The sequence below is a fragment of the Myxocyprinus asiaticus genome, chromosome 43 (genome assembly GCF_019703515.2).
Source record: "Myxocyprinus asiaticus isolate MX2 ecotype Aquarium Trade chromosome 43, UBuf_Myxa_2, whole genome shotgun sequence".
Lineage (NCBI taxonomy): Eukaryota > Metazoa > Chordata > Actinopteri > Cypriniformes > Catostomidae > Myxocyprinus > Myxocyprinus asiaticus.
The window spans coordinates 35,705,848-35,728,144 of NC_059386.1; the positions used below are offsets into that span (position 1 = coordinate 35,705,848).

The 22,297-nt window shown below is 42.3% G+C and overlaps 2 protein-coding genes across 3 annotated transcripts in view; both read right to left on the minus strand.

Moving 5' to 3' along the window:
* Positions 1 to 2,980: 2,980 nt before the first annotated feature.
* LOC127433969 (C3a anaphylatoxin chemotactic receptor-like) overlaps positions 2,981 to 22,297 on the minus strand; it is a 118,532-nt gene continuing 99,215 nt past the window's right edge. For both annotated transcript variants that reach the window (XR_007895962.1, XR_007895961.1), the window contains exon 3: positions 2,981 to 3,169. The gene's annotated coding sequence lies outside the window, so the exon portion shown is untranslated. The remainder of the gene's footprint in view (positions 3,170 to 22,297) is intronic.
* Positions 3,164 to 12,687, minus strand: LOC127433977 (C3a anaphylatoxin chemotactic receptor-like). The gene is made up of 2 exons (XM_051686382.1): positions 12,353 to 12,687; positions 3,164 to 4,311 (listed from the first exon to the last, which is right to left on the minus strand). The coding sequence occupies exons 1-2, from the start codon at positions 12,418 to 12,420 to the stop codon at positions 3,702 to 3,704; spliced, it is 678 nt and encodes a 225-aa protein (XP_051542342.1). The 5' UTR covers positions 12,421 to 12,687; the 3' UTR covers positions 3,164 to 3,701.

The window sequence follows — 22,297 nt, forward strand, 5'->3', positions numbered from 1 at the left end:
TAAAAGTTTAAATCTCACAATCACGGCTTTATATTTCAGTATTACAAGATATAAAGTAAAAACTGTGAGAAATACAGTCACAATTGTGAGAGAAAAGTTGAAATTGTGGGAAATAAAGTTGTAATTGCAAGGAAAATAGTCGCAATGGCATAAAATAAACTCGTAATTGCGAATATACAGTATATATATTTTAATTGTGAAAAATAGTTGCAATTGTGTGATATAAAAGTTTCAATCTCGCATCGCGACTTTATATCTCTAAATTGCAAAATATAAAGAAGAAAATGTGAAAAATAATGTATGTTTCCCTTAATTACGAGATATAAAGTATAAATTGTGAGAAACAAAGTCGCAGTTGCATGATCAATTCGTAAATGCAAAACAAAAAGTCACAATTGTGTGATATAAAAGTTTCTATCTCGCAATTGCTCTTAAATATAAAAATGAAAGTTGCAAGATCTCGAAATTGCAAGATATAAAATCAAAATTGTGAAAAATAGTCACAACTGCATGATATAAAAAGTTTGTCTAGAATTAATATCTAGTTATTGCAACTTTATATATCATCATAACAACTTTATATTTAATAATTGTGAGATATAAAGTTGAAATTGCGAGAAATAAAGTCTCAATTTTTAGAAATAGTTGAAATTGCGAGAATTTAAGTAAAGTTGCAATTGCGTGATTAAAAACCCGCAACTTTATTTATTGCAATTGCGAGTTATAATTATATCTCTCAATTGTGACTTTATATCAGATGATTGCAACTTCATATTTTGTGTTTGTGAGAAATAAAGTTACAATTGTGAGATATAATGTCAGAATTACCTTTTATAGTTTATTGGGTTTCTTAGTATCATGATTTATTCATGAACTGGAAAACTAGTAGCATGAAGTGACAGACAGTCTGGACAATTTGGCACCTAAAGCCACAGAAACAGATCAGCATGTTTGGTTTATGAGCTGTTGCATGAGCAGCTTGTGGCTTTGATTAATTTCCTGTGTCAGAGAGACATCAATGTGGTAACACTTTCATCATAAATACTGCAAGTTTTCTTTGCAGGTTACGTGAGGAGTGGATTCAGAAGCTTCAATTTCGAAACCAGCACATGATGGAGAGCATGAGAGAAGAGCAAATAAGAAAAGCTCAAAGGGTGCAAGAGATTTTAAGAGTTTAGATTGAATCATTTTTTCCTCCTGTATGAAATCATCATAAAAACATAATCTAGAGCAGGGGCTTTTATACCCCACCTCATCCCCAACACACTATATTTATACCGATATAACGTGTACTGTATTCATTGTGATGATTTAGCCTCTTTCTGAGAGCATGAGATCATGTCAATCCATGGTTTAGAGCGGTACTTGTTTTTAATGCGTGTGTGGAAAACATGGTTTCTTACTGTGGTTTCACAGGTTGTAAGCCATCATTTGCTAGCAGCTCACATTATTTTCATTATTAGCATTTAGCATAATGCACGTGAATCTATTGTTCGTCATACTTACATCATTTTGTCCAATCTTGTTTGTTCCACTTAAGTGTATGTATTAAACACTATAGTGTTTTGTTCTTGAACAAATTGGTGTTTTGAATGAATCTTTTAAGTGAACAAATTGCTTTCTTTCACTTCAATTGTTTTGGTCGACTCAGAGTTTTTTAACGAATCATTTGAGTCAACGACTCACTCCTCATTACACATTACAGACATGTGTCACTATACCTACTGGCGTAAAGATAATCTAAAGAAGTGGTTATTAAAGGGATCAGAGAACAAATCTGAATGCATCTCTTTGCTGAACGAATTCAAAAGCCTCGAGTCAGTGGGATGAATGAAAATCATCCTAAAGTACTCAAAACACTTGCTCTCTTCCAAAGAAAGCATGGCATTATGTATCAGTGTAATATTCTTTAACCATAACTTAAGTGTCTTGAATCATTTATTGATGTAGCCTTCTAGACAGAATATTACCATCACTCACATTGATAATGCCATTACAAACATGTAAATAAAAAACATGTATTAATTATTTATTATTAATAATAAAATAAATGTGATCTTGAAAAGATGTGATCTTTTTCAAAATCCCTAAACCAAGACCAAAAATTCTAACATTAACGCCTCCTAAAGCGTTTAAGGTACATCCACTAAACTTGGTACAGACCTTCAAACTGTTCTGGCATAGTGTGTTATATCTTTTCTAACTGATCAGACGTGATTAAATGCTCATTAATTAAAACTTCAACTGTCAAAAACCAAATGTAAGTCAAAAAGTCAAAAAAGGCCTTTGATCTGCTTTAAGTTGCTCTCTCTCTCTTTCTCTCTCTCTCTCTCTCTCTCTCTCTCTCTCTCTCTCTCTCTCTCTCTCTCTCATACACACACTATCGGTTTAAAGTCAGTCAGAAAGATGGTTAAGAACTGATGTAAATTTATAAACACTGAATATATGCAGAAATAAGTGTGTACGGTTTATCAAGTTGAGATAAGTGAACTCTATAATATTTTCTACCCGTGTGCAATTTTTCATTGTATAATAGATATACCCTAACTAGAGTTCAGCAGAAGATGGCCAGAGTCGAATTGACATTGATTCATGCATCTTGAAACTATTATTCACAAGAGCATATTACATACTGTATATTAGGACTGTTTAGTCAGATTTTCTGCAACTTGGTCACATCGATTTGTTTCTCTATATTTCCCCCCTGAATCATTTTCATCTGTATATTTTAGAGAAATATCACATTAGCAGGAAACAATAATACTGAGTAACCTTTTCATTAATTTTTTTTAATAATTAAACAAGCATGATTCTAATTTAAACTGTGCTTCTTGAAAGAGAATGTAATGTGACATTTAATCAAAACCAGCTTATACATCAGTGAGAAGTCAGAGACACAGTACTGGGGTCAGTCCACAAACAAAAAAACAAACAAAAAAAGTTTTATGAATTTTGTAGAATGACCCATTTTAGCATGAAGGAACACACACACTTCCATGAACCAGTTTATTTCAATTCAACAGACATAAACAATTCTTTATCAAATAAAATATAATAATAAAAAAAAAATAAAAAAGTTTTGGGCAAATTCCTTCTCTATATTCTCCACGTTACATTGCAAATGTTTCTACACAGTATATTTTACACCATGGTTACATGCAGTTGTTACCTGAAGGATATATTTTTAATCTAAACTTGAAAAATTACTTATTGATACTTTAAATAAATCTAAATGAAATGCACAGGACACCAGACACACTTCCTAAAAGTTCTAGAATACACTACCTGTTATGTTTTATCATTTTACATCAGTTCATTTTACACATCAGACATTTCAGATTGCGATATGTGATAGTTTTGAAAAGAAAAAAATTTGTGTAGAAGAGGCAAAAGATATTCTGATGAAAGATTTATTATTAAGATTTATTATACTTTTCAAACTACAATGATTGCATTTGTTGTGCCTCGGTGGATTGTGGTATTTGTGTCCCCTCCTCAGAGAAAGCTCTTTCAAAAACATGTTTTAACTTTATTGAAAACTTAAACTTCTTAATATCCTGCCCTATGAAAAAATACAGAACTGGATTCAGACAGCTGGTGAAATACGCCAAAGAGATGACCAATGGGAAAAGTCTACTGGCCACCATGATACTTTGATTCACACCAAACATCCGGATCAACAACACAGTGTGGTACGGCAGTCAACACAGAAAAAAGGCCACAATAACAGCTGACATGATGCGAAACGCTCGTCCAGAGTGAAAACGACTCCTGCCTAACTTTCGTGCGATGAATCCATAACATGTCGTGATGCATATGAGAGGAATCAAAAAACCAAACACAAATTTAATAACACATAACATGCCAAATATTTTAAAGTCATTATGACCAACAACTAGGCAGTATGTGTTGTTATTATATATAAAGGTTCTTCTTAATATCACAAAGGGCACATTAAGAGCTATAGCCAGGACCCAGGCCACTACACAGGACAGTCGTGCAAGCAACAGACTGCGATGCGACTGCGATGTTTTAGCCCAAACTGGAGTGATCACCTGGATAAACCGATCTAGACTAATCAAACTCAAGATGAAGACACTGGCAAACATGGTGACAACCATAACCAATGGATGAATCTTGCACATGACAGATCCAAATGGCCAGTGATCATTAAAGTACCGTATTATATAGTACAATGTGGAAAAGCAGCACAGGAGGTCTGCAATCGCTAGATCAAGGAACCATATCGTATTAACGGTCCTCTTCATCTTCATTCCAGCGATGTACACAACAAAGACATTTCCAGGAACTCTGAGGAGAAACGTCAGACAGTAGAAGATCTGAGAAATCACTCTCATTGTATTTTCCAAACTTTTATAATCATTCTCCATCGCTGTAATTGAGCCGATGCTGTCCAAAGCGTCCCGTTTATCCTGTTAATATCACATTACTTGTCAAATGTCACATCATGAGTCATATTTATGTATCCTACCTTTAAACAACATAATCATGTATATATACATCTTGCATTTTCCATTCATACATTCATAGAATTTGTACTTAAATTTCTTTACTGATTCAGATAATCAGATATAATTTATGAAGATGTCAAATATCTTGGACATTTACGTTACCATTTACTTACCTTGTTGACTGCTCAAGTGATACTGATCCAAGAAATGACAAGAAGACCTCTAAATACTGATTCCCTATGAAGAAATTCTGCAGATGTGGTCACAAGATAAGTCTGTAGAAACCAGGGCTGCCAACTCTCACGCATTGAGTGTCAGAGTCACGCAATTGACACTGTTCTCATGCCACACGTACCTTTTCTCATGCAGTGATAACGTTGTGGAGCAAAGAGGACACTGACATTCAGACTTATTGCTTTCGAAGACTTGACCATCCACTCTGAGATCTTTGAAAAGCTGAAGTTGTGGTAATTTTGATTGAAAATTCAGTTTGAAACGATCTTCCAGCGTGACTGTCCAATTGTTTGTCCTTCGAAGTGCCCTCCTAAGGCATTATTTATGATGTTTGGGACACAGGATTGGCTTTGTTTTCGCATAAATATCTTTGTTACAACATTTTCCAAAGAGAAATTTCACATATGTAAAGCACAATTTGCATGTTAATGGTTCCCTCTCTGTCACTCACTCGACGTTGTGTCGATGTAGTGACACAAGGGGTTCGCTCTTGAGAGCCCCAATCACCTTTGCCTTATTCAGAAAAGGCCAATGATAATTGGCGAGTGGAATTTGCATGCCACTCTCCGCCCGGACATACAGGTATAAAAGGAGATGGCGTGCACCACTCATTCAGACTTGTTCTTCGGAGCCGAGCACATGTGTGTGTTCGTCCTGTCACCTTGCTATCGCTGCTGGATTTTATGGCGCATATCAGCGGTCACCCTCGCATGGTCAAGTGTTGTGCTTCCCCTGGCTGCTTCAGCAGCTGAGTCCACAGGTGTAAAAAAAGATTATATTTAAAATAGCATATTTTCTCTAAAAGAGCTCGCACAAACGATTGCTGTCTTTTTAAAGATGTCCTTTTGACTCTGTGCTACTGGGTGTGGCTGTTATCTCTCCCCACCAGATGGTCTCGAGTGCTTGGGTCGCCAGCACGCCGAGGCAGCTTTTGTGGATGGGTCATGTTTTCACTATGAGAACTTGCCCATGAGAACGTTGTGGTCGCGGCTCTCTTTCTTCTCCATGAAGCTCTTTCTTCCTGACCCGGTCCATCCTGTGTTGAAACTCAGGCGGCTGGGTCGGTGAGCGCCGTGGGCAATTTGGATATTGATATGGGAGCTTTTCCGCCGACTCAGCGGACCTCCCATCCCCCAGCATGTTCGTTCTGCCTGGTAGAGTTCACGAGCGAGGCAGTCGGTCCGCCTCAGGGTGGATTTAATGTCTCGTTCGAGGCTCGCGACGAGGATGAGTTATCGATCGCAGCATCAGAGGGTGGGCTCCTGCTTTATGAAGTGGATGAGTCTACTGAGCTCCTGCTCTCAGGCGGTAGAGCTCAGGATGAAGAGGACACTGAGTTGGCAGCCTGCTTGCCCGGGCAGCTGCGAACATCGGGCTTGAGTGGAACCCTCCATCACTCCCTGAGCATTAGTGGCTGGATGACTGGTTTCTGGGCTCAGAGCGTGGCTCATAGCTGCGCCCCGCCCCAGTGCCTTTCTTCCTGGAAGTCCACGAGGAGCTCGCAAAGTCGTGGAAGGCACCTTTCTCCGCCTGTACATGCTTCGCGAGCTTGTCCACATTAACTACCCTCGAGAGCGTGCCGTGGCGGTGCACCTGTGCCCACAGGGTGCAGCAACCTGGAGGAACCGATCATGGCTCCCTTCCCAGGCGTGTAAGTTTTCTTCATCGTTAGTGGCGAAGGCTTACAACGCCGCAGGTCAGGCCACCTCCACCCTGCATGCCATGGCCATCCTGCAGCTTCACCAGGCCAAGGTGCTTAAAGATCTGCACGAGGGTAGAACCGACCCAGGGCTCATGCAGGAACTGCGCACCGTGACCGAACTCACTCTACGAGCGATGAACGTCACGGCGAGCACCCAGGGTTGGACGATGTCTCCCAAGGGGGGCACTTTGGTGAAGCTGTTGAGGACTTCGCCAAAATAAAAATACAAATAAAAAAAGAGAAAAAAAAATAACATCAAATCTCGATGGTGAAGAAGCAGATGGAGGCCATTAAACAAATCCTGACACGGCGCGACTCGGCCACCAACTGGCCGCCGAAGTCCCGCACCCTGTCTGCCCCTCACCGAGGACATTCTCCTGCGATGTCGGCCCTGCCTCCTTTCTTTCGAAATCCCCACTCGGGAGATTATTCTGAAGAGTGCCTCCGCAACACTATGTGCTGAGATGTTGCGAAGAGGCACTGCTTCTGGGTATCGCATTGCGTAGTCCACCAGAACCAACACAAAGTGATGCCCGCGTGCTGACTGTTGTAATGGCCCAACGAGGTCCATGCCAACTCTGTCAAAGGGAATCTCGATCAACGGAAGAGGGTGCAATGATGCTTTTGGAGTGGCTGGCGGATTCACCAGCTGACATTCATGGCATGTCGCATACCACCGGCTAACATCCCCGCGAATGCCTGGCCAATAGAAACGGGCCATGAGACGGCTTAGTGTTTTCCCCTGTCCCAAGTGACCTGCCATTGCACTATGATGAGCCACCTGGAACAACATTTCCCGACGGCTCCTTGGTACTAACAACTGGGTTGTATCTTCTTTTGTCTGAGCATCCTGCATCACTCGATACAACCGATCGTTTATAATTGAGACATATGGATATGTGAGTGCAATGCGTGGCTGAAGGCACTGATCATCAATTACATTCACTTGGTCAAACGCATGCTTAAGAGTCTCGTCTCACGTCTGCTCCAGAGGGAAATCCCCCGTGGGAATTCCCCTAAGGGCTGGAGAAGCCGAGGCTTCCCCCTCCCTTATGTAAACCTGACGTGTAGCTGACGTTGACGGCCCCGGCTCCGCCTCCCCATCAGTGCATTGCACACCCCACACCATTCCAGTGTATTACAGGGCCCATCCACACTCAACCCCTTTAACAATTCGGGAAAAGCCGGTCAATTAGTACCCAAAATAAGTGGATGGGTGAGGTGGGATCTAACCATGGCCTCAATGTTATGTTTTTGACACCGAAATAGAATAGTGGCGGTCACTGCAGGATAATCGTAAATATCCCTGTGCACACACCTCACCTTCACCCGATTATTTGAATCCAATGCCCCATTATGAACCAAGCATTGATGAATAGAGGTTTGGTTACAACCTGAATCCATGCACCAAGCGGACAGAGCGAAAGACCTCTCAGGTAAAAGCAGAGGTGGTGGTGTATGTTTTATGATCAACAAATCCTGGTGTGATCAGAGGAACGTACATTCTATCAAGTCTTTCTGCTCTCCTGATCTGGAATTTCTCATGCTTCTGTGTCGACCATTCTGGCTACCGAGGGAAATCACAGCGGTCATTATCACTGCTGTGTACATCCCGCCACAAGCCAACACAGACCGGGCACTCAAGGAATTGTACAGGACTATAAGCAAGCAGGAAACCACGCACCTTAAGGCTGTGTTCATTGTGACCGGGGACTTTAACAAAGCCAATCTCAAATCAGTCGCACCAAAATACCACCAACACATTAGTTTTAACACACGAGGAGACCGGGTTTTGGACCATTGTTACTCTCCCTTCCGGGATGGCTACAAATCCCTCCCCCGCCCACCACTTGGCAAATCGGACCACTCTTCCATTCTGATTCTGCTCGCTTACAGGCAGAAAATGAAACAGGAAGCACCCGCCCTCAGAACGATCCAGTGCTGGTCGGACCAATCAGACTCTAGACTGTTTTGATCACGCAGACTGGGAGATGTTCCGGTCCGCCTCTGATGACGACATCGAGCTTTACACTGATAGCGTAACGTGTTTCATCAGAAAGTGCGTAGAGGATGTTGTTCCAACCAAAACAATACGAATCTACCTGAACCAGAAACCTTGGATTAATAGCAATGTTCACGCGACACTTGATGCGTGGACCTCCGCTTTTAATTCCGGGAACGCAGAGGAGCATAATCAAGCCAGTTATCAGAACAGCAAAACATCAGTACAGGAACAAGATTGAAGGACAGTTTAACCCCACAAACTCTAGAAGCATGTGGCAGGGAATTAACATCATCACAGACTTTAAAGGGAATAAAAACTCCGCCGTGAACACCGCTGCCTCTCTCCCAGATGAGCTAAATACTTTTTATGCTCGTTTCGAGGTAAATAACACCGCCCTCGTGGAGAGAGCTCTCGCAGCCAAAGCTACAGAGGTTAGTTCACTCTCCATCTCTGTAGCGGATGTAACCCAGTCCTTCCGATGGGTGAATATCCACAAAGCCGCGGGTCCAGACGGCATTCCGGGCTGCGTCATCAGAGTGTGTGTGAACCAACTGGCTGGTGTTTTTACTGACATTTTCAAACTTGCCCTCTCTTTGTCTGTAGTCCCCACATGCTTTAAAACATCCACCATTGTGCCTGTTCCAAAGCAATCCAAAATCACTTGCTTAAATGACTGGCGTCCTGTTGCTCTGACCCCCATCTTCAGCAAATGCTTTGAGAGACTAATCAGAGATTACATCTGCTCTGTGTTGCCTCCATTACTGGACCCATTGCAGTTTGCTTACTGCAACAACCGCTCCACTGATGATGCCATTGCATCTACAGTACACACTGCTCTCTCCCACCTGGAAAAAGAACACTTATATGAGAATGTTGTTTGTAGACTACAGCTCAGCATTCAACACCATAGTGCCCTCCAAGCTTGATGAGAAACTCCGGGCTCTTGGCTTAAACAGCTCACTGTGCAGCTGGATCCTGGACTTCCTGTCAAGCAGACACCAGGTGGTTAGAATGGGCAGCAATGTCTCCTCATCACTGACCCTCAACACTGGAGCCCCGCAGGGCTGTGTTCTCAGCCCACTCCTGTATTCCCTGTACACACATGACTGTGTGGCAACACACAGCTCCAGTGCCATCATTAAGTTTGCTGATGATACGACAGTGGTAGGTCTGATCGCTGACAATGATGAAACAGCCTACAGAGAGGATGTGCACACTCTGACACACTGGTGTCAGGAGCACAACCTCTCCCTCAATGTCAGTAAGACAAAGGAACTTGTGGTGGACTTCAGGAGAAGAGAAAGAGAACACAGCCCCATCACCATCAATGGAGCACCAGTGGAGAGAGTCAGCAGCTTCAAGTTCCTGGGTGTCCACATCACTGAGGAACTCACATGGTTGTTCCACACTGAGGCTGTTGTGAAGAAGGCTCATCAGTGCCTCTTCTTCCTGAGACGGCTGAGGAAGTTTGGAATGAACCGCCACATCCTCACACGGTTCTACACCAGCACTGTAGAGAGCATCCTGACTGGCTGCATCTCCGCCTGGTACGGCAATAGCACCGCCCACAACCGCAAAGCCCTGCAAAGTGTGGTGCGAACTGCCAGACACATCATCGGAGGTGAGCTTCCCTCCCTCCAGGACATATATACCAGGCGGTGTGTGAAAAAAGCTTGGAGGATCATCAGAGACTCCAGCCACCCGAGCCATGGGCTGTTCTCACTGCTACCATCTCAGCATCAGGACCCGCACCAGCCGACTACATGACAGCTTCTTCCCCTAAGCAATCAGACTTTTGAACTCTTGATCTCTCACGATCAAAATACATCAGCACTGCACTTTATTAATCTTATTATCTCACACCGGACTGTCATAAATTATATTCTCTCTTAACAACACACTGGCAAATTACTATCAACCGACAGCCTGAATGTTAATAAAGTACAATACAACCTACTGTATATTTTATATATACTATATATACTATTTATATTGTATAATGTGTATTCTATATTGTGTGTATTGTATACTGTACATTGTATGTTATTATTTGTATATTGTGTTATGTGTAATAAGTGTATATTAGATTTTAAATTGTGTTGTGTAAATCTGATGTTTATTGTAAATTGGTATGTCTCATCACTGTCACGACTATTATGTTGCACAGAACTGCACCCAAGAATTTCACAAACTACCGCACTTGTGTATATGGTTGTGTGACAATAAAAGTGATTTGATTGATTTGAGGAGGGGAGGGGGAGGGGAAGGAATGACAGGGAGAGAGAGAGAGGCTCGCTGGCCCCCGGGTACGCTGCTAAATGGTCCTCCGCCAATTTCACTGCTTCATCCAGCGACGCTGGTCGGTGGCACTGGACCCACTCCGCAGTTCCTTTTGTTGTTTGGCGATGAATTGTTCCTTGGCCAGCACCCTCCGCTGGCAGACATCACGGAGCTGTTGAAAGAAGGCATACGGGTGGCCTACTTCGCTCAGCATCAGGGTTCAGATCCGCCAGCGATGCTCTTCGGGACTGTGGCTGACCAGCTGCAGAATGGCTTTCTTCAGCTCAGGGTACCTCAGGAGTTTGTCGACCGGGAGTTGTTGGGCCATGAGTTATGCCTCCCTGGTCAGCAGCGGTAGAAGGTGGACTGCCCATTGCACCTGCGGCCATACCAGAGCTTGGGCCATGCGCTTGAAGAGCTTCTCCAGCGTCACATGGGGGTTCTAGCCTGATCTCATGAAAATTATGTGACTGTGGTGACATTTTTGAGAAATGATGTGATTTATTACACATATCGCGGCAGTTCCAAGGTGAAATGTCCACTGCGTGGCGGTAAAAAACCTTTTGAGGTGCAATGTACCGCGCACGGTACAGTGCATCCTTTTGTTTACATAGTTTACGTGTACTATATACTGTACCATCCAAAAATGTTATTAACGGAATAGTTCACCCAAAAATGAAAATTTGCTGATAATTTACTCACCTTCAGGCCATCCAAGATGTATCTGAGTTTCTTTCTTCATCAAAAGATTTTTAGGATTTCAAATCCACAGTGTGGACCGGCAGCCAACACAGAAAAAAGGCCACAATAACAGCAGACATGATGCAAAATGCTCTTCCAGAGTGAAACGACTCCTGCCTAACTTTCGTGCGATGAATCCATAACATGTCGTGATGCATATGAGAGGAATAAAAAACCAAACACAAAGTTAATAACACATAACATGCCAAATGTTTCAAAGTTATTATAATTTAAATGTATGCAGTATGTTTTGTTATTATATACATAATTGTGTCTTAATATCACAAAGGGCACATTAAGAGCTATAGCCAGGACCCAGGCCGCTACACAGGACAGCCACGCAAGCAAAAGTCTGCGATGATGTTTAGCCCAAACTGGTGTGGTCACCAGTGTAAACCGATCCAGACTAATCAAACTCAAGATGAAGACACTGGCAAACATGTCGACAACCATAACCAATGGATGAATCTTGCACATGACAGATCCAAGTGGCCAGTGATCATTAAAGTACCGTATTATATAGATCAGTGTGGAAAAGCAGCACAGGAGGTCTTCATTCCAGCAATGTACACAACAAAGACATTTCCTGAAACTTCGAGAAGTTAGTAGAAGATCTGCGAAATCACTCTTATTGTATTTTCCAAACTTTTATAATCATTCTCCATTGCTGTGATTGAGCCGATGCTGTCCAAAGCGTCCCGTTTATCCTGTTAATATCACATTACTTGTCAAATGTCACATCATGAGTCATATTTATGTATCCTACCTAATCCTACATAATCATGTATTTATACATCTTGCATTTTCCATTCATACATTCATAGAATTTGTACTTAAATTTCTTTACTGAGTCAGATAATCAAATATAATTTATGAAGATGTCAAATATCTCGGACATTTACGTTACCATTTACTTACCTTGCTGACTGCTCAAGTGATACTGATCCAAGAACTGACAGGAAGACCTCTAAATACTGATTCCCCATGAAGAAATTCTGCAGATGTGGTCACAATATGAGTCTGTAGAAATACATTTCCTCGTCTCATTTCCTCTCACAGCCAAACTCAGAAACATAAACACTAGAATGCATTATGATAATATGAGATGTTATAAGTTTAAACTATCACAGTCATAGTCACATTTACTACGATCAAAGAATTCAACACAACATTATCATTCAGGGGTGCGTTTCCCAAAACTATCGTTAGACAATTATGGTCGCAAGTTCCATCGTTACCAACATAGTCCAACGAACATTCGCAAACTGTGTCACAAAGTTGTGTGGTTGGAACTACAGCTTGTGTCGACATCACTGATTTCACCACAGCTGAGGTGTGTTCTATTCAGACTTATCACCCCTATGACCTATTGCTTTCAAATACTTCATCATCCACTCTGAGAGCTTTGAGAAGATTGAAGTTGTGGTGCTCAAAGTTATTTTGATTGGAAATTCAGTTTGAAACGATCTTCCAATGTGACTTTCACAATTGTTCTCCCATCGAAGTGCCCTCCTAAGGCATTATTTATAACGTTTGGAATACAGGATTGGCTTCATTTTCACATAAATACCTTTACAACATTTTCCAAAGAGAAATTTGCATGTTAATGGTTTTCACAGATATAAAAAGTTATCTGTACTGTACATACAGTAATTGCAACATATCTGCAGTACTTTGAGTATAGTGTCAGAAAAGTGTTATGTAAGTGTAAAAATCATTCATTTACTTTCATATATGTAAAACATAATTTCCCAAATCACAGTGTAATTTTATATAGCCAATATGCCCAAATAAATGATCAGTAATTGTAGAAATATACATGTATGGCCATATATCTGATTTATGTTTGGGATAACATGTCTGTGTAAGTGGTTTTGTGTTTATTGTGAGGTGTTCACAGAAGTAGAATATAATATAATATGGAATATTCTCAATAGGCTATGTTATAGAAAACAGATGTATACTTCTTGTTTGCAGTAGTCTTTCAATTAATGTTCGCAGCGGTAATAAACATAGACCAAGGTAGGAAATTGCACAAAATGTTTATTAACACAAGTTATGTCAGTCAGACGAAACAATAGAAAATACAGTAACCAAACTGTATTTAAAAATGAAAAAAAGTAACCAAACATTTCCTGAATGAATTTTTCTCTGACTTCTGCTCCTTCAGGATGTATTCTGTCTTGATGTGGGTTCAGTGGATCATCATCATCAGTAGCAGCAGCATCTTCATCATCAGCAGCACCAGCATGACCCCCTCTTCCTCCTCAGGAAGTTGAACAAATTTCCATGACTGCAATGCTGTGACTGGGTTTTTTGAGGAATTTTGGGGAAAGTCAGCGTGGTGTTCATAAGCTGTAACAGCAAAGGTGTTACTGCTTTCACAACCTTGCTGAGCCACAGGCCATCACCAACCACCTCCATAAAACTTCCCACAGCTAAGAACTGCACTGCTGGACTTAAGGTGTAGTTTCTTCTTGTGACCCTCTGAAGGTGTGGTTTCACAACCTGCAGCAATTCAAGGATCTTGGTCCTTGGAATCCAGAATTTTCTTATGATGTCATCATCAGATAGAGAGTCAAGTGGGGAGAAATTTGTCCTTATGTAGGCATTTATATACACTACCTGACTTCTGCGTCGCCTTCTGTGGATTCTTTGTAAAGCTGCCATTGTTGAGCGTTTGTTACACACATAGATACTGTATTTATTAGGAGACTCATTAATACACCTGCTACTGATGCACCTGAGAAATGGATAGAAACACCTTGGTGGCCAATAATCATCTAAATTAACCAGTTAAATGTGAGTGTTTCATCAGTGATCTGTGACAGTAATAGAGCACAGCTTAATTTATCAAATTATTGTATTCATCTGTTAATGGGTTTCTGGTTTTATAATAGGCTGTTTTTTTCCCCCTTATAGTTATCATGCTGTGGCTTGGGAAAAATGAGGAAGTCTCTCTTTAGAATTGAGGATTTAAATAAAGGATGTGTTTTGTGTCATGTTTGGCTTATATTATCATGACTATTATTTTGTGTATTTAGAAAATCGCCAGCTTTAGTTACTTGACTGTTGCAGTGTATGTGATGGTGTGTCACCACTGCAAAACAATAAAGGTTTGTATTCCATTCCATACATAGGATTCATAATCACACTAATTTATTAATGACATTATTCTGGTAGTTGATAATGAAGCAATGACATTGCATGACATGATTCACACAATAATTGCTTACATTTGATCTGGCATTCCAATGCTACTGATGCATTAAGTCACAATTATCACCTATTATGTGCTCATTTCTACATGTTAATCTAACTGGGTTTTAACTTCTCTGTCACTGAAAGACAACTTGAAAATTGTATGTTTGTTGCCATGCAACACCACACAGCTTCACCAGAGCTCCATTTGCCAGACACAGCCTGTATCTTTCACTCCATATATACACTATATTGCCAAAAGTATTCGCTCACCCATCCAAATAAATGAATTCAGGTGTTCCAATCACTTCCATGGCCACAGGTGTATAAAATGAAGCACCTAGGCATGCAAACTGCTTCTACAAACATTTGTGAAAGAATGGGCCACTCTCAGGAGCTCAGTGAATTCCAGCGTGGTACTGTGATAGGATGCCACCTGTGCAACAAGTCCAGTCGTGAAATTTCCTCGCTACTAAATATTCCACAGTCAACTGTCAGTGGTATTATAACAAAGTGGAAGCGATTGGGAATGACAGCAACTCAGCCACGACGTGGAAGGCCACGTAAAATGACAGAGCGGGGTCAGCGGATGCTGAGGCGCATAGTGCGCAGAGGTCACCAACTTTCTGCAGAGTCAATCGCTACAGACCTCCAAAGTTCATGTGGCCCTCAGATTAGCTCGAGAACAGTGCGTAGAGAGCTTCATGGAATGGGTTTCCATGGCCGAGCAGCTGCATCCAAGCCATACATCACCAAGTGCAATGCAAAGCGTCGGATGCAGTGGTGTAAAGCACACCGCCACTGGACTCTAGAGCAGTGGAGACGCGTTCTCTGGAGTGACGAATCACGCTTCTCCATCTGGCAATCTGATGGACGAGTCTGGGTTTGGCGGTTGCCAGGAGAACGGTACTTGTCTGACTGCATTGTGCCAACTGTGAAGTTTGGTGGAGGGGGGATTATGGTATGGGGTTGTTTTTCAGGAGCTGGGCTTGGCCCCTTAGTTCCAGTGAAAGGAACTCTGAATGCTTCAGCATACCAAGAGATTTTGGACAATTCCATGCTCACAACATTGTGGGAACAGTTTGGGGATGGCCCCTTCCTGTTCCAACATGACTGCGCACCAGTGCACAAAGCAAGGTCCATAAAGACATGGATGAGCGAGTTTGGTGTGGAAGAACTTGACTGACCTGCACAGAGTCCTGACCTCAACCCGATAGAGCACCTTTGGGATGAATTAGAGCAAAGACTGCGAGCCAGGCCTTCTCGTCCAACATCAGTGTCTGACCTCACAAATGCACTTCTGGAAGAATGGTCAAAAATTCCCATAAACACACCCCTAAACCTTGTGGAAAGCCTTCCCAGAAGAGTTGAAGCTGTTATAGCTGCAAAGGGTGGGCCGACGTCATATTTAACCCTATGGATTAAGAATGGGATGTCACTTAAGTTCATATGCGTCTAAAGGCAGATGAGCGAATACTTTTGGCAATATAGTGTATTTAATTCCATATCTTTCATTATGCCAAGAATAAAAGTGGTGTTCCTATTGGTTTTTGAAAAGTGTGCATATGCTGATGCTGACAGCTCAATGCTGCGAGAGGTCACAATGAAAACAAACACACCAGCAACAGAGGGGCATGTGAAAATAAAGCAAAACAACGGAGAACAGAATATAACAGAAATAGTCCTCAGATGCCATGTTCGTTATTTACAGCAGTAGTGGGGAAATAAAGTTGCTGTTGCTTACTGACCAAACCGCTTGTATACTGTAGTAAAGAGTACATCACTTACAGAGTTCATATAAACATAAATGTCTATTTCGTGTCTCAAGCAGTTTTTCCATAATAAACGGCTTTCTGTCCATGTAAATGAGCTGTTATAATTTGATATCCATTTGATCTGCAGAAGTTATTACTCCACCCACAGAGTAACGTCATTAATGACAGCTCTACATTGTTGAACCAACGTGGTTCGAATGATGGATGTGCGACATTCGGGAAACACTCGTGAGTAGCTAGTTCCCTATCTGTCACTCACTCGACGTTGTGTCGATGTAGTGACACTAGGGGTCACTTTTGGGAGCCCGAGACACCTCTGGTCTTTGATAAAAGTATTTGCATGCCACTCCCCCGGACATACGGGTATAAAAGGAGCCGGTGTGCAACCACTCATTCAGATTTTCTCTTCGGAACCGAACGGTCGATGTTTACTGAGCTGAATGTTCATTCACCTCTGCTGGATCTGACGGTGCATTTCAGTGGCTTCTCTCTCCTCTGCACTGGTGCACTGCAGAGAACACCCCTGGGAGCTTCAGCAGAAAAAAAGAGAGTATATTTTCCTAAAAGAGTATATTTCTCTAAAAGAGCGGCACCCATGGAACGTCTTTTTAAAGACGCACATTTTAAAGATGACTTTACGTTTGTGTGTTATTCCTGGTTGCGGTCGTTACCTCTCAACTTCAGATGGTCACGATCGCTGTCTTTCATGTCTGGGCGCGACCCACGCGGAGACAGCGTTTGTGGATGGTTCATGTACTCACTGCGAGAACATGGCCATGGCAACGTTGCAGTCGCAGCTTGCTTTCATAAGAAAAAGCTGATGAGCTCTCGAGCGCAGCATCGGAGAGCGGGCTTGTCCAGTCGGACGCAGAAGCCTCAGCTGGGCTCCCCCCTTCGGGAACGATTGCCCAGTCACAGGCTGATGTGGAAATGACAGACATGCTTTCCCGGGTGGCCGCGAGCATTGGGCTAGAGTGGAACCCTCCGCTCTCCCCCGAACCCTCGCGGCTCGATGTTTGGTTCCTGGGCTCGCGGCGCAACCACTCATTCAGAAAATTCAAAATCATTCAAAGCAGCCATGCCCCACTCCAGTGCCTTTCTTCCCGGAAGTGCATGAGGAGCTGACAAAATCATGGGAGGTACCTTTTACTGACCGGTCCCGATTTCTCAGTTCCCCTGCCCTCACTACCCTCAATGGCGGGGCGGCCAGGGGCTATACGGCGATTCCCCCAGTGGATAAGGCGCTCGTGGTGCACTTATGCCTGCAGAGCGCCACCACCTGGCGTGGACGCCCAAAGCTCCCGTCCAAGCCCTATAGGTTCACGTCGTCCCTGATGTAGTTCTACCCCAGATCTGATGCAGGAACTGCGCTCGGCAACCGACCTCACTCTCCGGGCAATGAAGGTCACGGCGCGGTCTCTCTGTATTTTCCACTTAAATATCCCCCCTCTCTCTGGGCGAGGTGTGGTCTCTGCAGTGTCCTCCCCTTGGGAGGGACACCCCCCGACTATACCTGGTCGGCCCAATTGGATATTCCCCCTTTTTTTAGGGAGTGGAAAAAAAGAAGGGGAAAAGTGGCCACGACTGGGGTAGCCTGTCTCTATCTTTTGGGTAGTCGACTTGTCCCCAAAGGGCCATTTGACACTCATAACTATGTTGTGGGAGGTTATGTGTCGGCCTGGTGCACTGGCTATGAGGCACACAGTTGTCTGCCCATCACACACCGCCAGTTCATGTAACACAGTTCAGCCAGTTGTGGCATTTTGTATAGGGACCCCTAGTGTCACTACATCAATACAACGCCGAGTGAGTGACAGATAGGGAACATCATGGTTACTTGTGTAACCTCCGTTCCCTGATGGAGGGAATGAGACATTGTGTCCCTCCTGCCGCAATACTGAACTACCCACTGAAATGGCCGGACCTTGTCTCGGCTCCTCAGCATAAAACCTGAATGAGTGGTTGCACGCCAGCTCCTTTTATACCCATATGTCCGGGGCAGTGGCATGCAAATACCACTCAGCAATTTTCATTGGCCTTTTATCAAAGACCAGAGGTGTCTTGGGCTCCCAAGAGTGACCCCTAGTGTCACTACATCGACACAATGTCTCGTTCCCTCCATCAGGGAACGGAGGTTGCATAAGTAACCATGACGTTAGTTTCTCTATCGATGCATCGTACTATGGTGGTTACACAGTAGGTTACGTGGTTGTTCAGGAAACACACCCTAGTATGGCACATCATCAATAGCACCATTCAAGTCGGCCAGGAACTTGTGTGTCATGTTTGATGACCAGGTTAACTTCACCTACCACCTACAACATCTAAAAGATAGGACCCATCCTATAAGAACATGCTACCAGGCTCTTGTCATCTCTAGACTGGACTATTGCAATGTTCTTTTAGTCGGCCTTCTTGCATGTACAATTAAACCTCTGTAAATGATCCAGAAATCAGCAAAACATCTGGTCTTAAATGAACCCAAGAGAGTTCATGTAAGATATTGTAACATTGACAAGACTGTTCTGAGCAACTGTTGCATTATTACAACTGCTTCAGCCCCTCTCTCCTGGTAAACAGCAGCACGAGTGCAGATTATACACACCGGTTTGATTGCACAGCTCAGGGACGTGATCAAACCGATCTGGGTTGCATTTCCCAAAAGCATTGCAAGCTTAAGTTTTTTATCAACTTAAGCTTGCAGTGCTTTTGGGAAATGCAGCCCTGATCATAAGTGCGAAGTTACCACCCCATGCATTTGTTATTAGGAAAAAATTTATGAGCGCAACGTTAGATTTTTCAGAGAAACGGTGAATCTGTAAATGTTAAGATAAAGCATTTAGATTAAATGAAGTGGCACTAACCCGTGTATATTCTGCAAAAGCAGTGGAGCATACATTGTTTCCTTAAGCACTGCATCTTCCTTTAACACAACACGGTGCCATGGTTGAAGATAACATGCCGCTCCAAAGAGTTAACTGATTTGAGAGAGAGGTTGAAAAAATCAGAGAGAAAAAAATAATTCAGAGAGAGAGAGAGAGAGAAAAATGTGATAGAAAATTTTTTTGGAGAGAATGTTTTTTTTTTTATTATTAATTTATTTATTTTTATTATTTTTATTTTATTTTTTTTAGTTTTTTTGTGGGACATAGTGAGCCTTCCTGAGCAGAAGGACTAGACACGTTAAAAAAAAAGAAAATTTTTCACCTACTGAAATTTTTTTTCATTGTGCCATTCAGGGTTTATTGAGCCCCTAAAGTGTCAAGGTAGTGGAGAAATGAGTCATGTGACGCCATGCAAGGAGCGGACGTGTAAACGGTGAGCTCTGTGCACTTGCTAGTTTTTAATTATTTTTATGTCATAAACCGATGAGATTCGACACACCCTGCTACATATCTGTTATTTGAAGTAAACATGGCAAAGAATTCAAAATCCTTGGGCTCTGGAGATATTAAAAGACACTTACGTGCTCAAGCTGAAACCGCTGACAGGCCTGCAGACCAGGGCCTCGGTTTGGACGGTGTGGCGGGAGAAATCCAACGTCAACTGTCCAACATGTCTGTGATGCTGACGAAAGTTGTTGCTGACTTAGAGGATCTTGCTGTAATAAGTTGATCGATTACTGCGATGGAAACTAAATTCTGAATTGGTTACAAGAATCGGGGACGTTGAGAAAAGGATCAATTATCTGGAGTCATCGGAGAGGGAATTAGCTGCTAATCCGCTAGCGACCAATATAGATTTGGAATGCGTTTTGGAAAAACTGGAAGACCTTGAGAATCTTAGCTGGTGAAACAATCTCTGAATTGTTGGAATTCCTGAGCATGAGGAAGGCAGAGATATGGTAAAGTTCCTAGACGAGCTCTTCCCGAGTTTGCTAGACATAACAGGCCATAAGCTGGAAATCGAGCAAGCTCACAGGGTCCCAGCTCGCAGATCTGCTGAGGGAGACAGTCCCCGATCAATTTTGGCCAAATTTCAGAGATCATCCGATAAAGATCTTGTGTTACGCGAGGCGAGGAGCAAAGGAAAGCTTTCTTGGAAGAATCACAACATTTTCTTGTTCCCAGACTTTGCGAATTCAACAAGAGACAAACGTGATTGAATCCATTTGATGTTTTCTCATGTGGCCCGTGTGAGCTCGTCTTGCTGTACATACACTTGGTTGTCCGAGGAAACTGAGCTCCTTCTTTGTTTCTTTTTGTGCTGGTTCCGCCTAGCGGCTGGAGTTTGTTTTGTGGAATAACACTCCTTCAGGACAGTTGTGGATGAATCTGCTCGTTCTAGGTACCTGTGCCTCCTATTGGCTGGAGTTTGTTTTGTGGAGTATTTTTTGCAGGACATTGGAAGGATTACGCCGCACTCATGAACAGCCGACTCACTGAACATTCGTTTGACTGCCTGAGGAAACTGAACAGCTTTTTTTTTTATGCTGGTTCCGCTAGAAGCTGGAGCTTGTTTTGTAGAGAAATACACCTTTGAGACAGTTCTGTGAATGAATCTATACGTTCTTTGTGTTTATTCTGCATACTGGCTGGAGTTTGTTTTATAGAGTATTTTCTGTTATGTAATTTTGTCTCACAAAATTTGTATAGAAGCACTGGACTTGAGCAATCCGACGGCAAAGTTTTCGCGGGGACTCTCATAGGCGAACATGGACTGCGCAAGTTTTTCTTTTTTCTGTTTGTTTGGTTCTGGGGGAAGCTCGGGGTTTGATTGTTGCACTAATGGGGAATGTGGTCTTTATCATTTTGTTTTTGACACACAATCTATAATTTCTTAATGTAAAAATTTCAAATGTTAATATGAGTGGATTGTCTTTCTCCTTGTGGAATGTGAATGGGTTGGGGCACTCCATAAAAAGAAGGAAGGTTCTTTCTTTTCTTTAGCATAAGAAATATGATATAGTGTTTCTTCAAGAAACGTTTCTTTCCCCACTTGAAGCTTAAAAATTTGGGAAGATATAGGGTAGACATGTTTTCTTTAGTGCTGGCTCAAGTAAGAGCAGGGTAGTCATTACATTGATAAGTAAACATCTACAATTCAAATGTCTCAAACAGATTAAAGATAAATTAGGGAGAGTCATTATTGCTTTAGCTGAAATTCAGGGGCAAAGGTTGATTTTGGCTAATATTTACACACCTAACACTGATGATCAGGGCCAAACCGTTGGCACCCCTCATGATATAAAATTGGGAGGAGACTTTAATCTGTTGATGGATTCAGTCATTGATCATAATGAAGGAAAAGTGTGTTAGCCCACTAGAGCAACATTGACACTTCACAGGATGTGTAATTATCTTGGTCTTGCAGATATTTAGTGACTTTTGAACCCATCTGATGGGACTATACATTTTTTTCATCAGTCCATAAGATTTATTCTAGAATAGATTTTTTTTTTTAAATTACATATATCTAAGTCCCTCATTTCATCTGTTGTGGATTGCTCAATTGGAAACATCTTAGTCTCAGATCACGCCCTGGTGAGTTTCGAGGTGTTGCCACATATGGAGAAAAAGAAATCATATATTTGGCGCTTTAATGTATCCCTTTTGCAAAATCCTGATTTCCAACAAATGTTAAAGGCTGAAATCAGTGTTTATATGGAGACCAACTGGTCCTCAGTATCCTCTGTGGGCGTGGCTTGGGAGGTACTTAAGGCGGTTCTTAGGGGTCGGATCATACAAGAATGTCTCATACATCAAAAAATCCAAAGCACGAGAACTCGTGGAGTTGGAAGGGAATATTAATAGTGCCGAGGCAGTGCTGAAGTGCTGAATGTCATCTGATGGCCTCAGAGAATTGACCCGATTGAAATACAGATATAATACTATTTTGTTGTGGAAAGTGGAGTTTTGGTTATTCACGGCAAGACAGTCATATTTTG

Excerpts from the sequence above, each read along its gene's own strand:
- LOC127433977 (XM_051686382.1), bottom strand. The coding sequence starts at position 12,420 with ATGGGGAATCAGTATTTAGAGGTCTTCCTGTCAGTTCTTGGATCAGTA. Across the intron at positions 4,312-12,352 it reads TCACTTGAGCAGTCAGCAAG|AGTTCCTGGAAATGTCTTTG; the intron begins GTAAGTAAATGG and ends GTTTCTCCTCAG.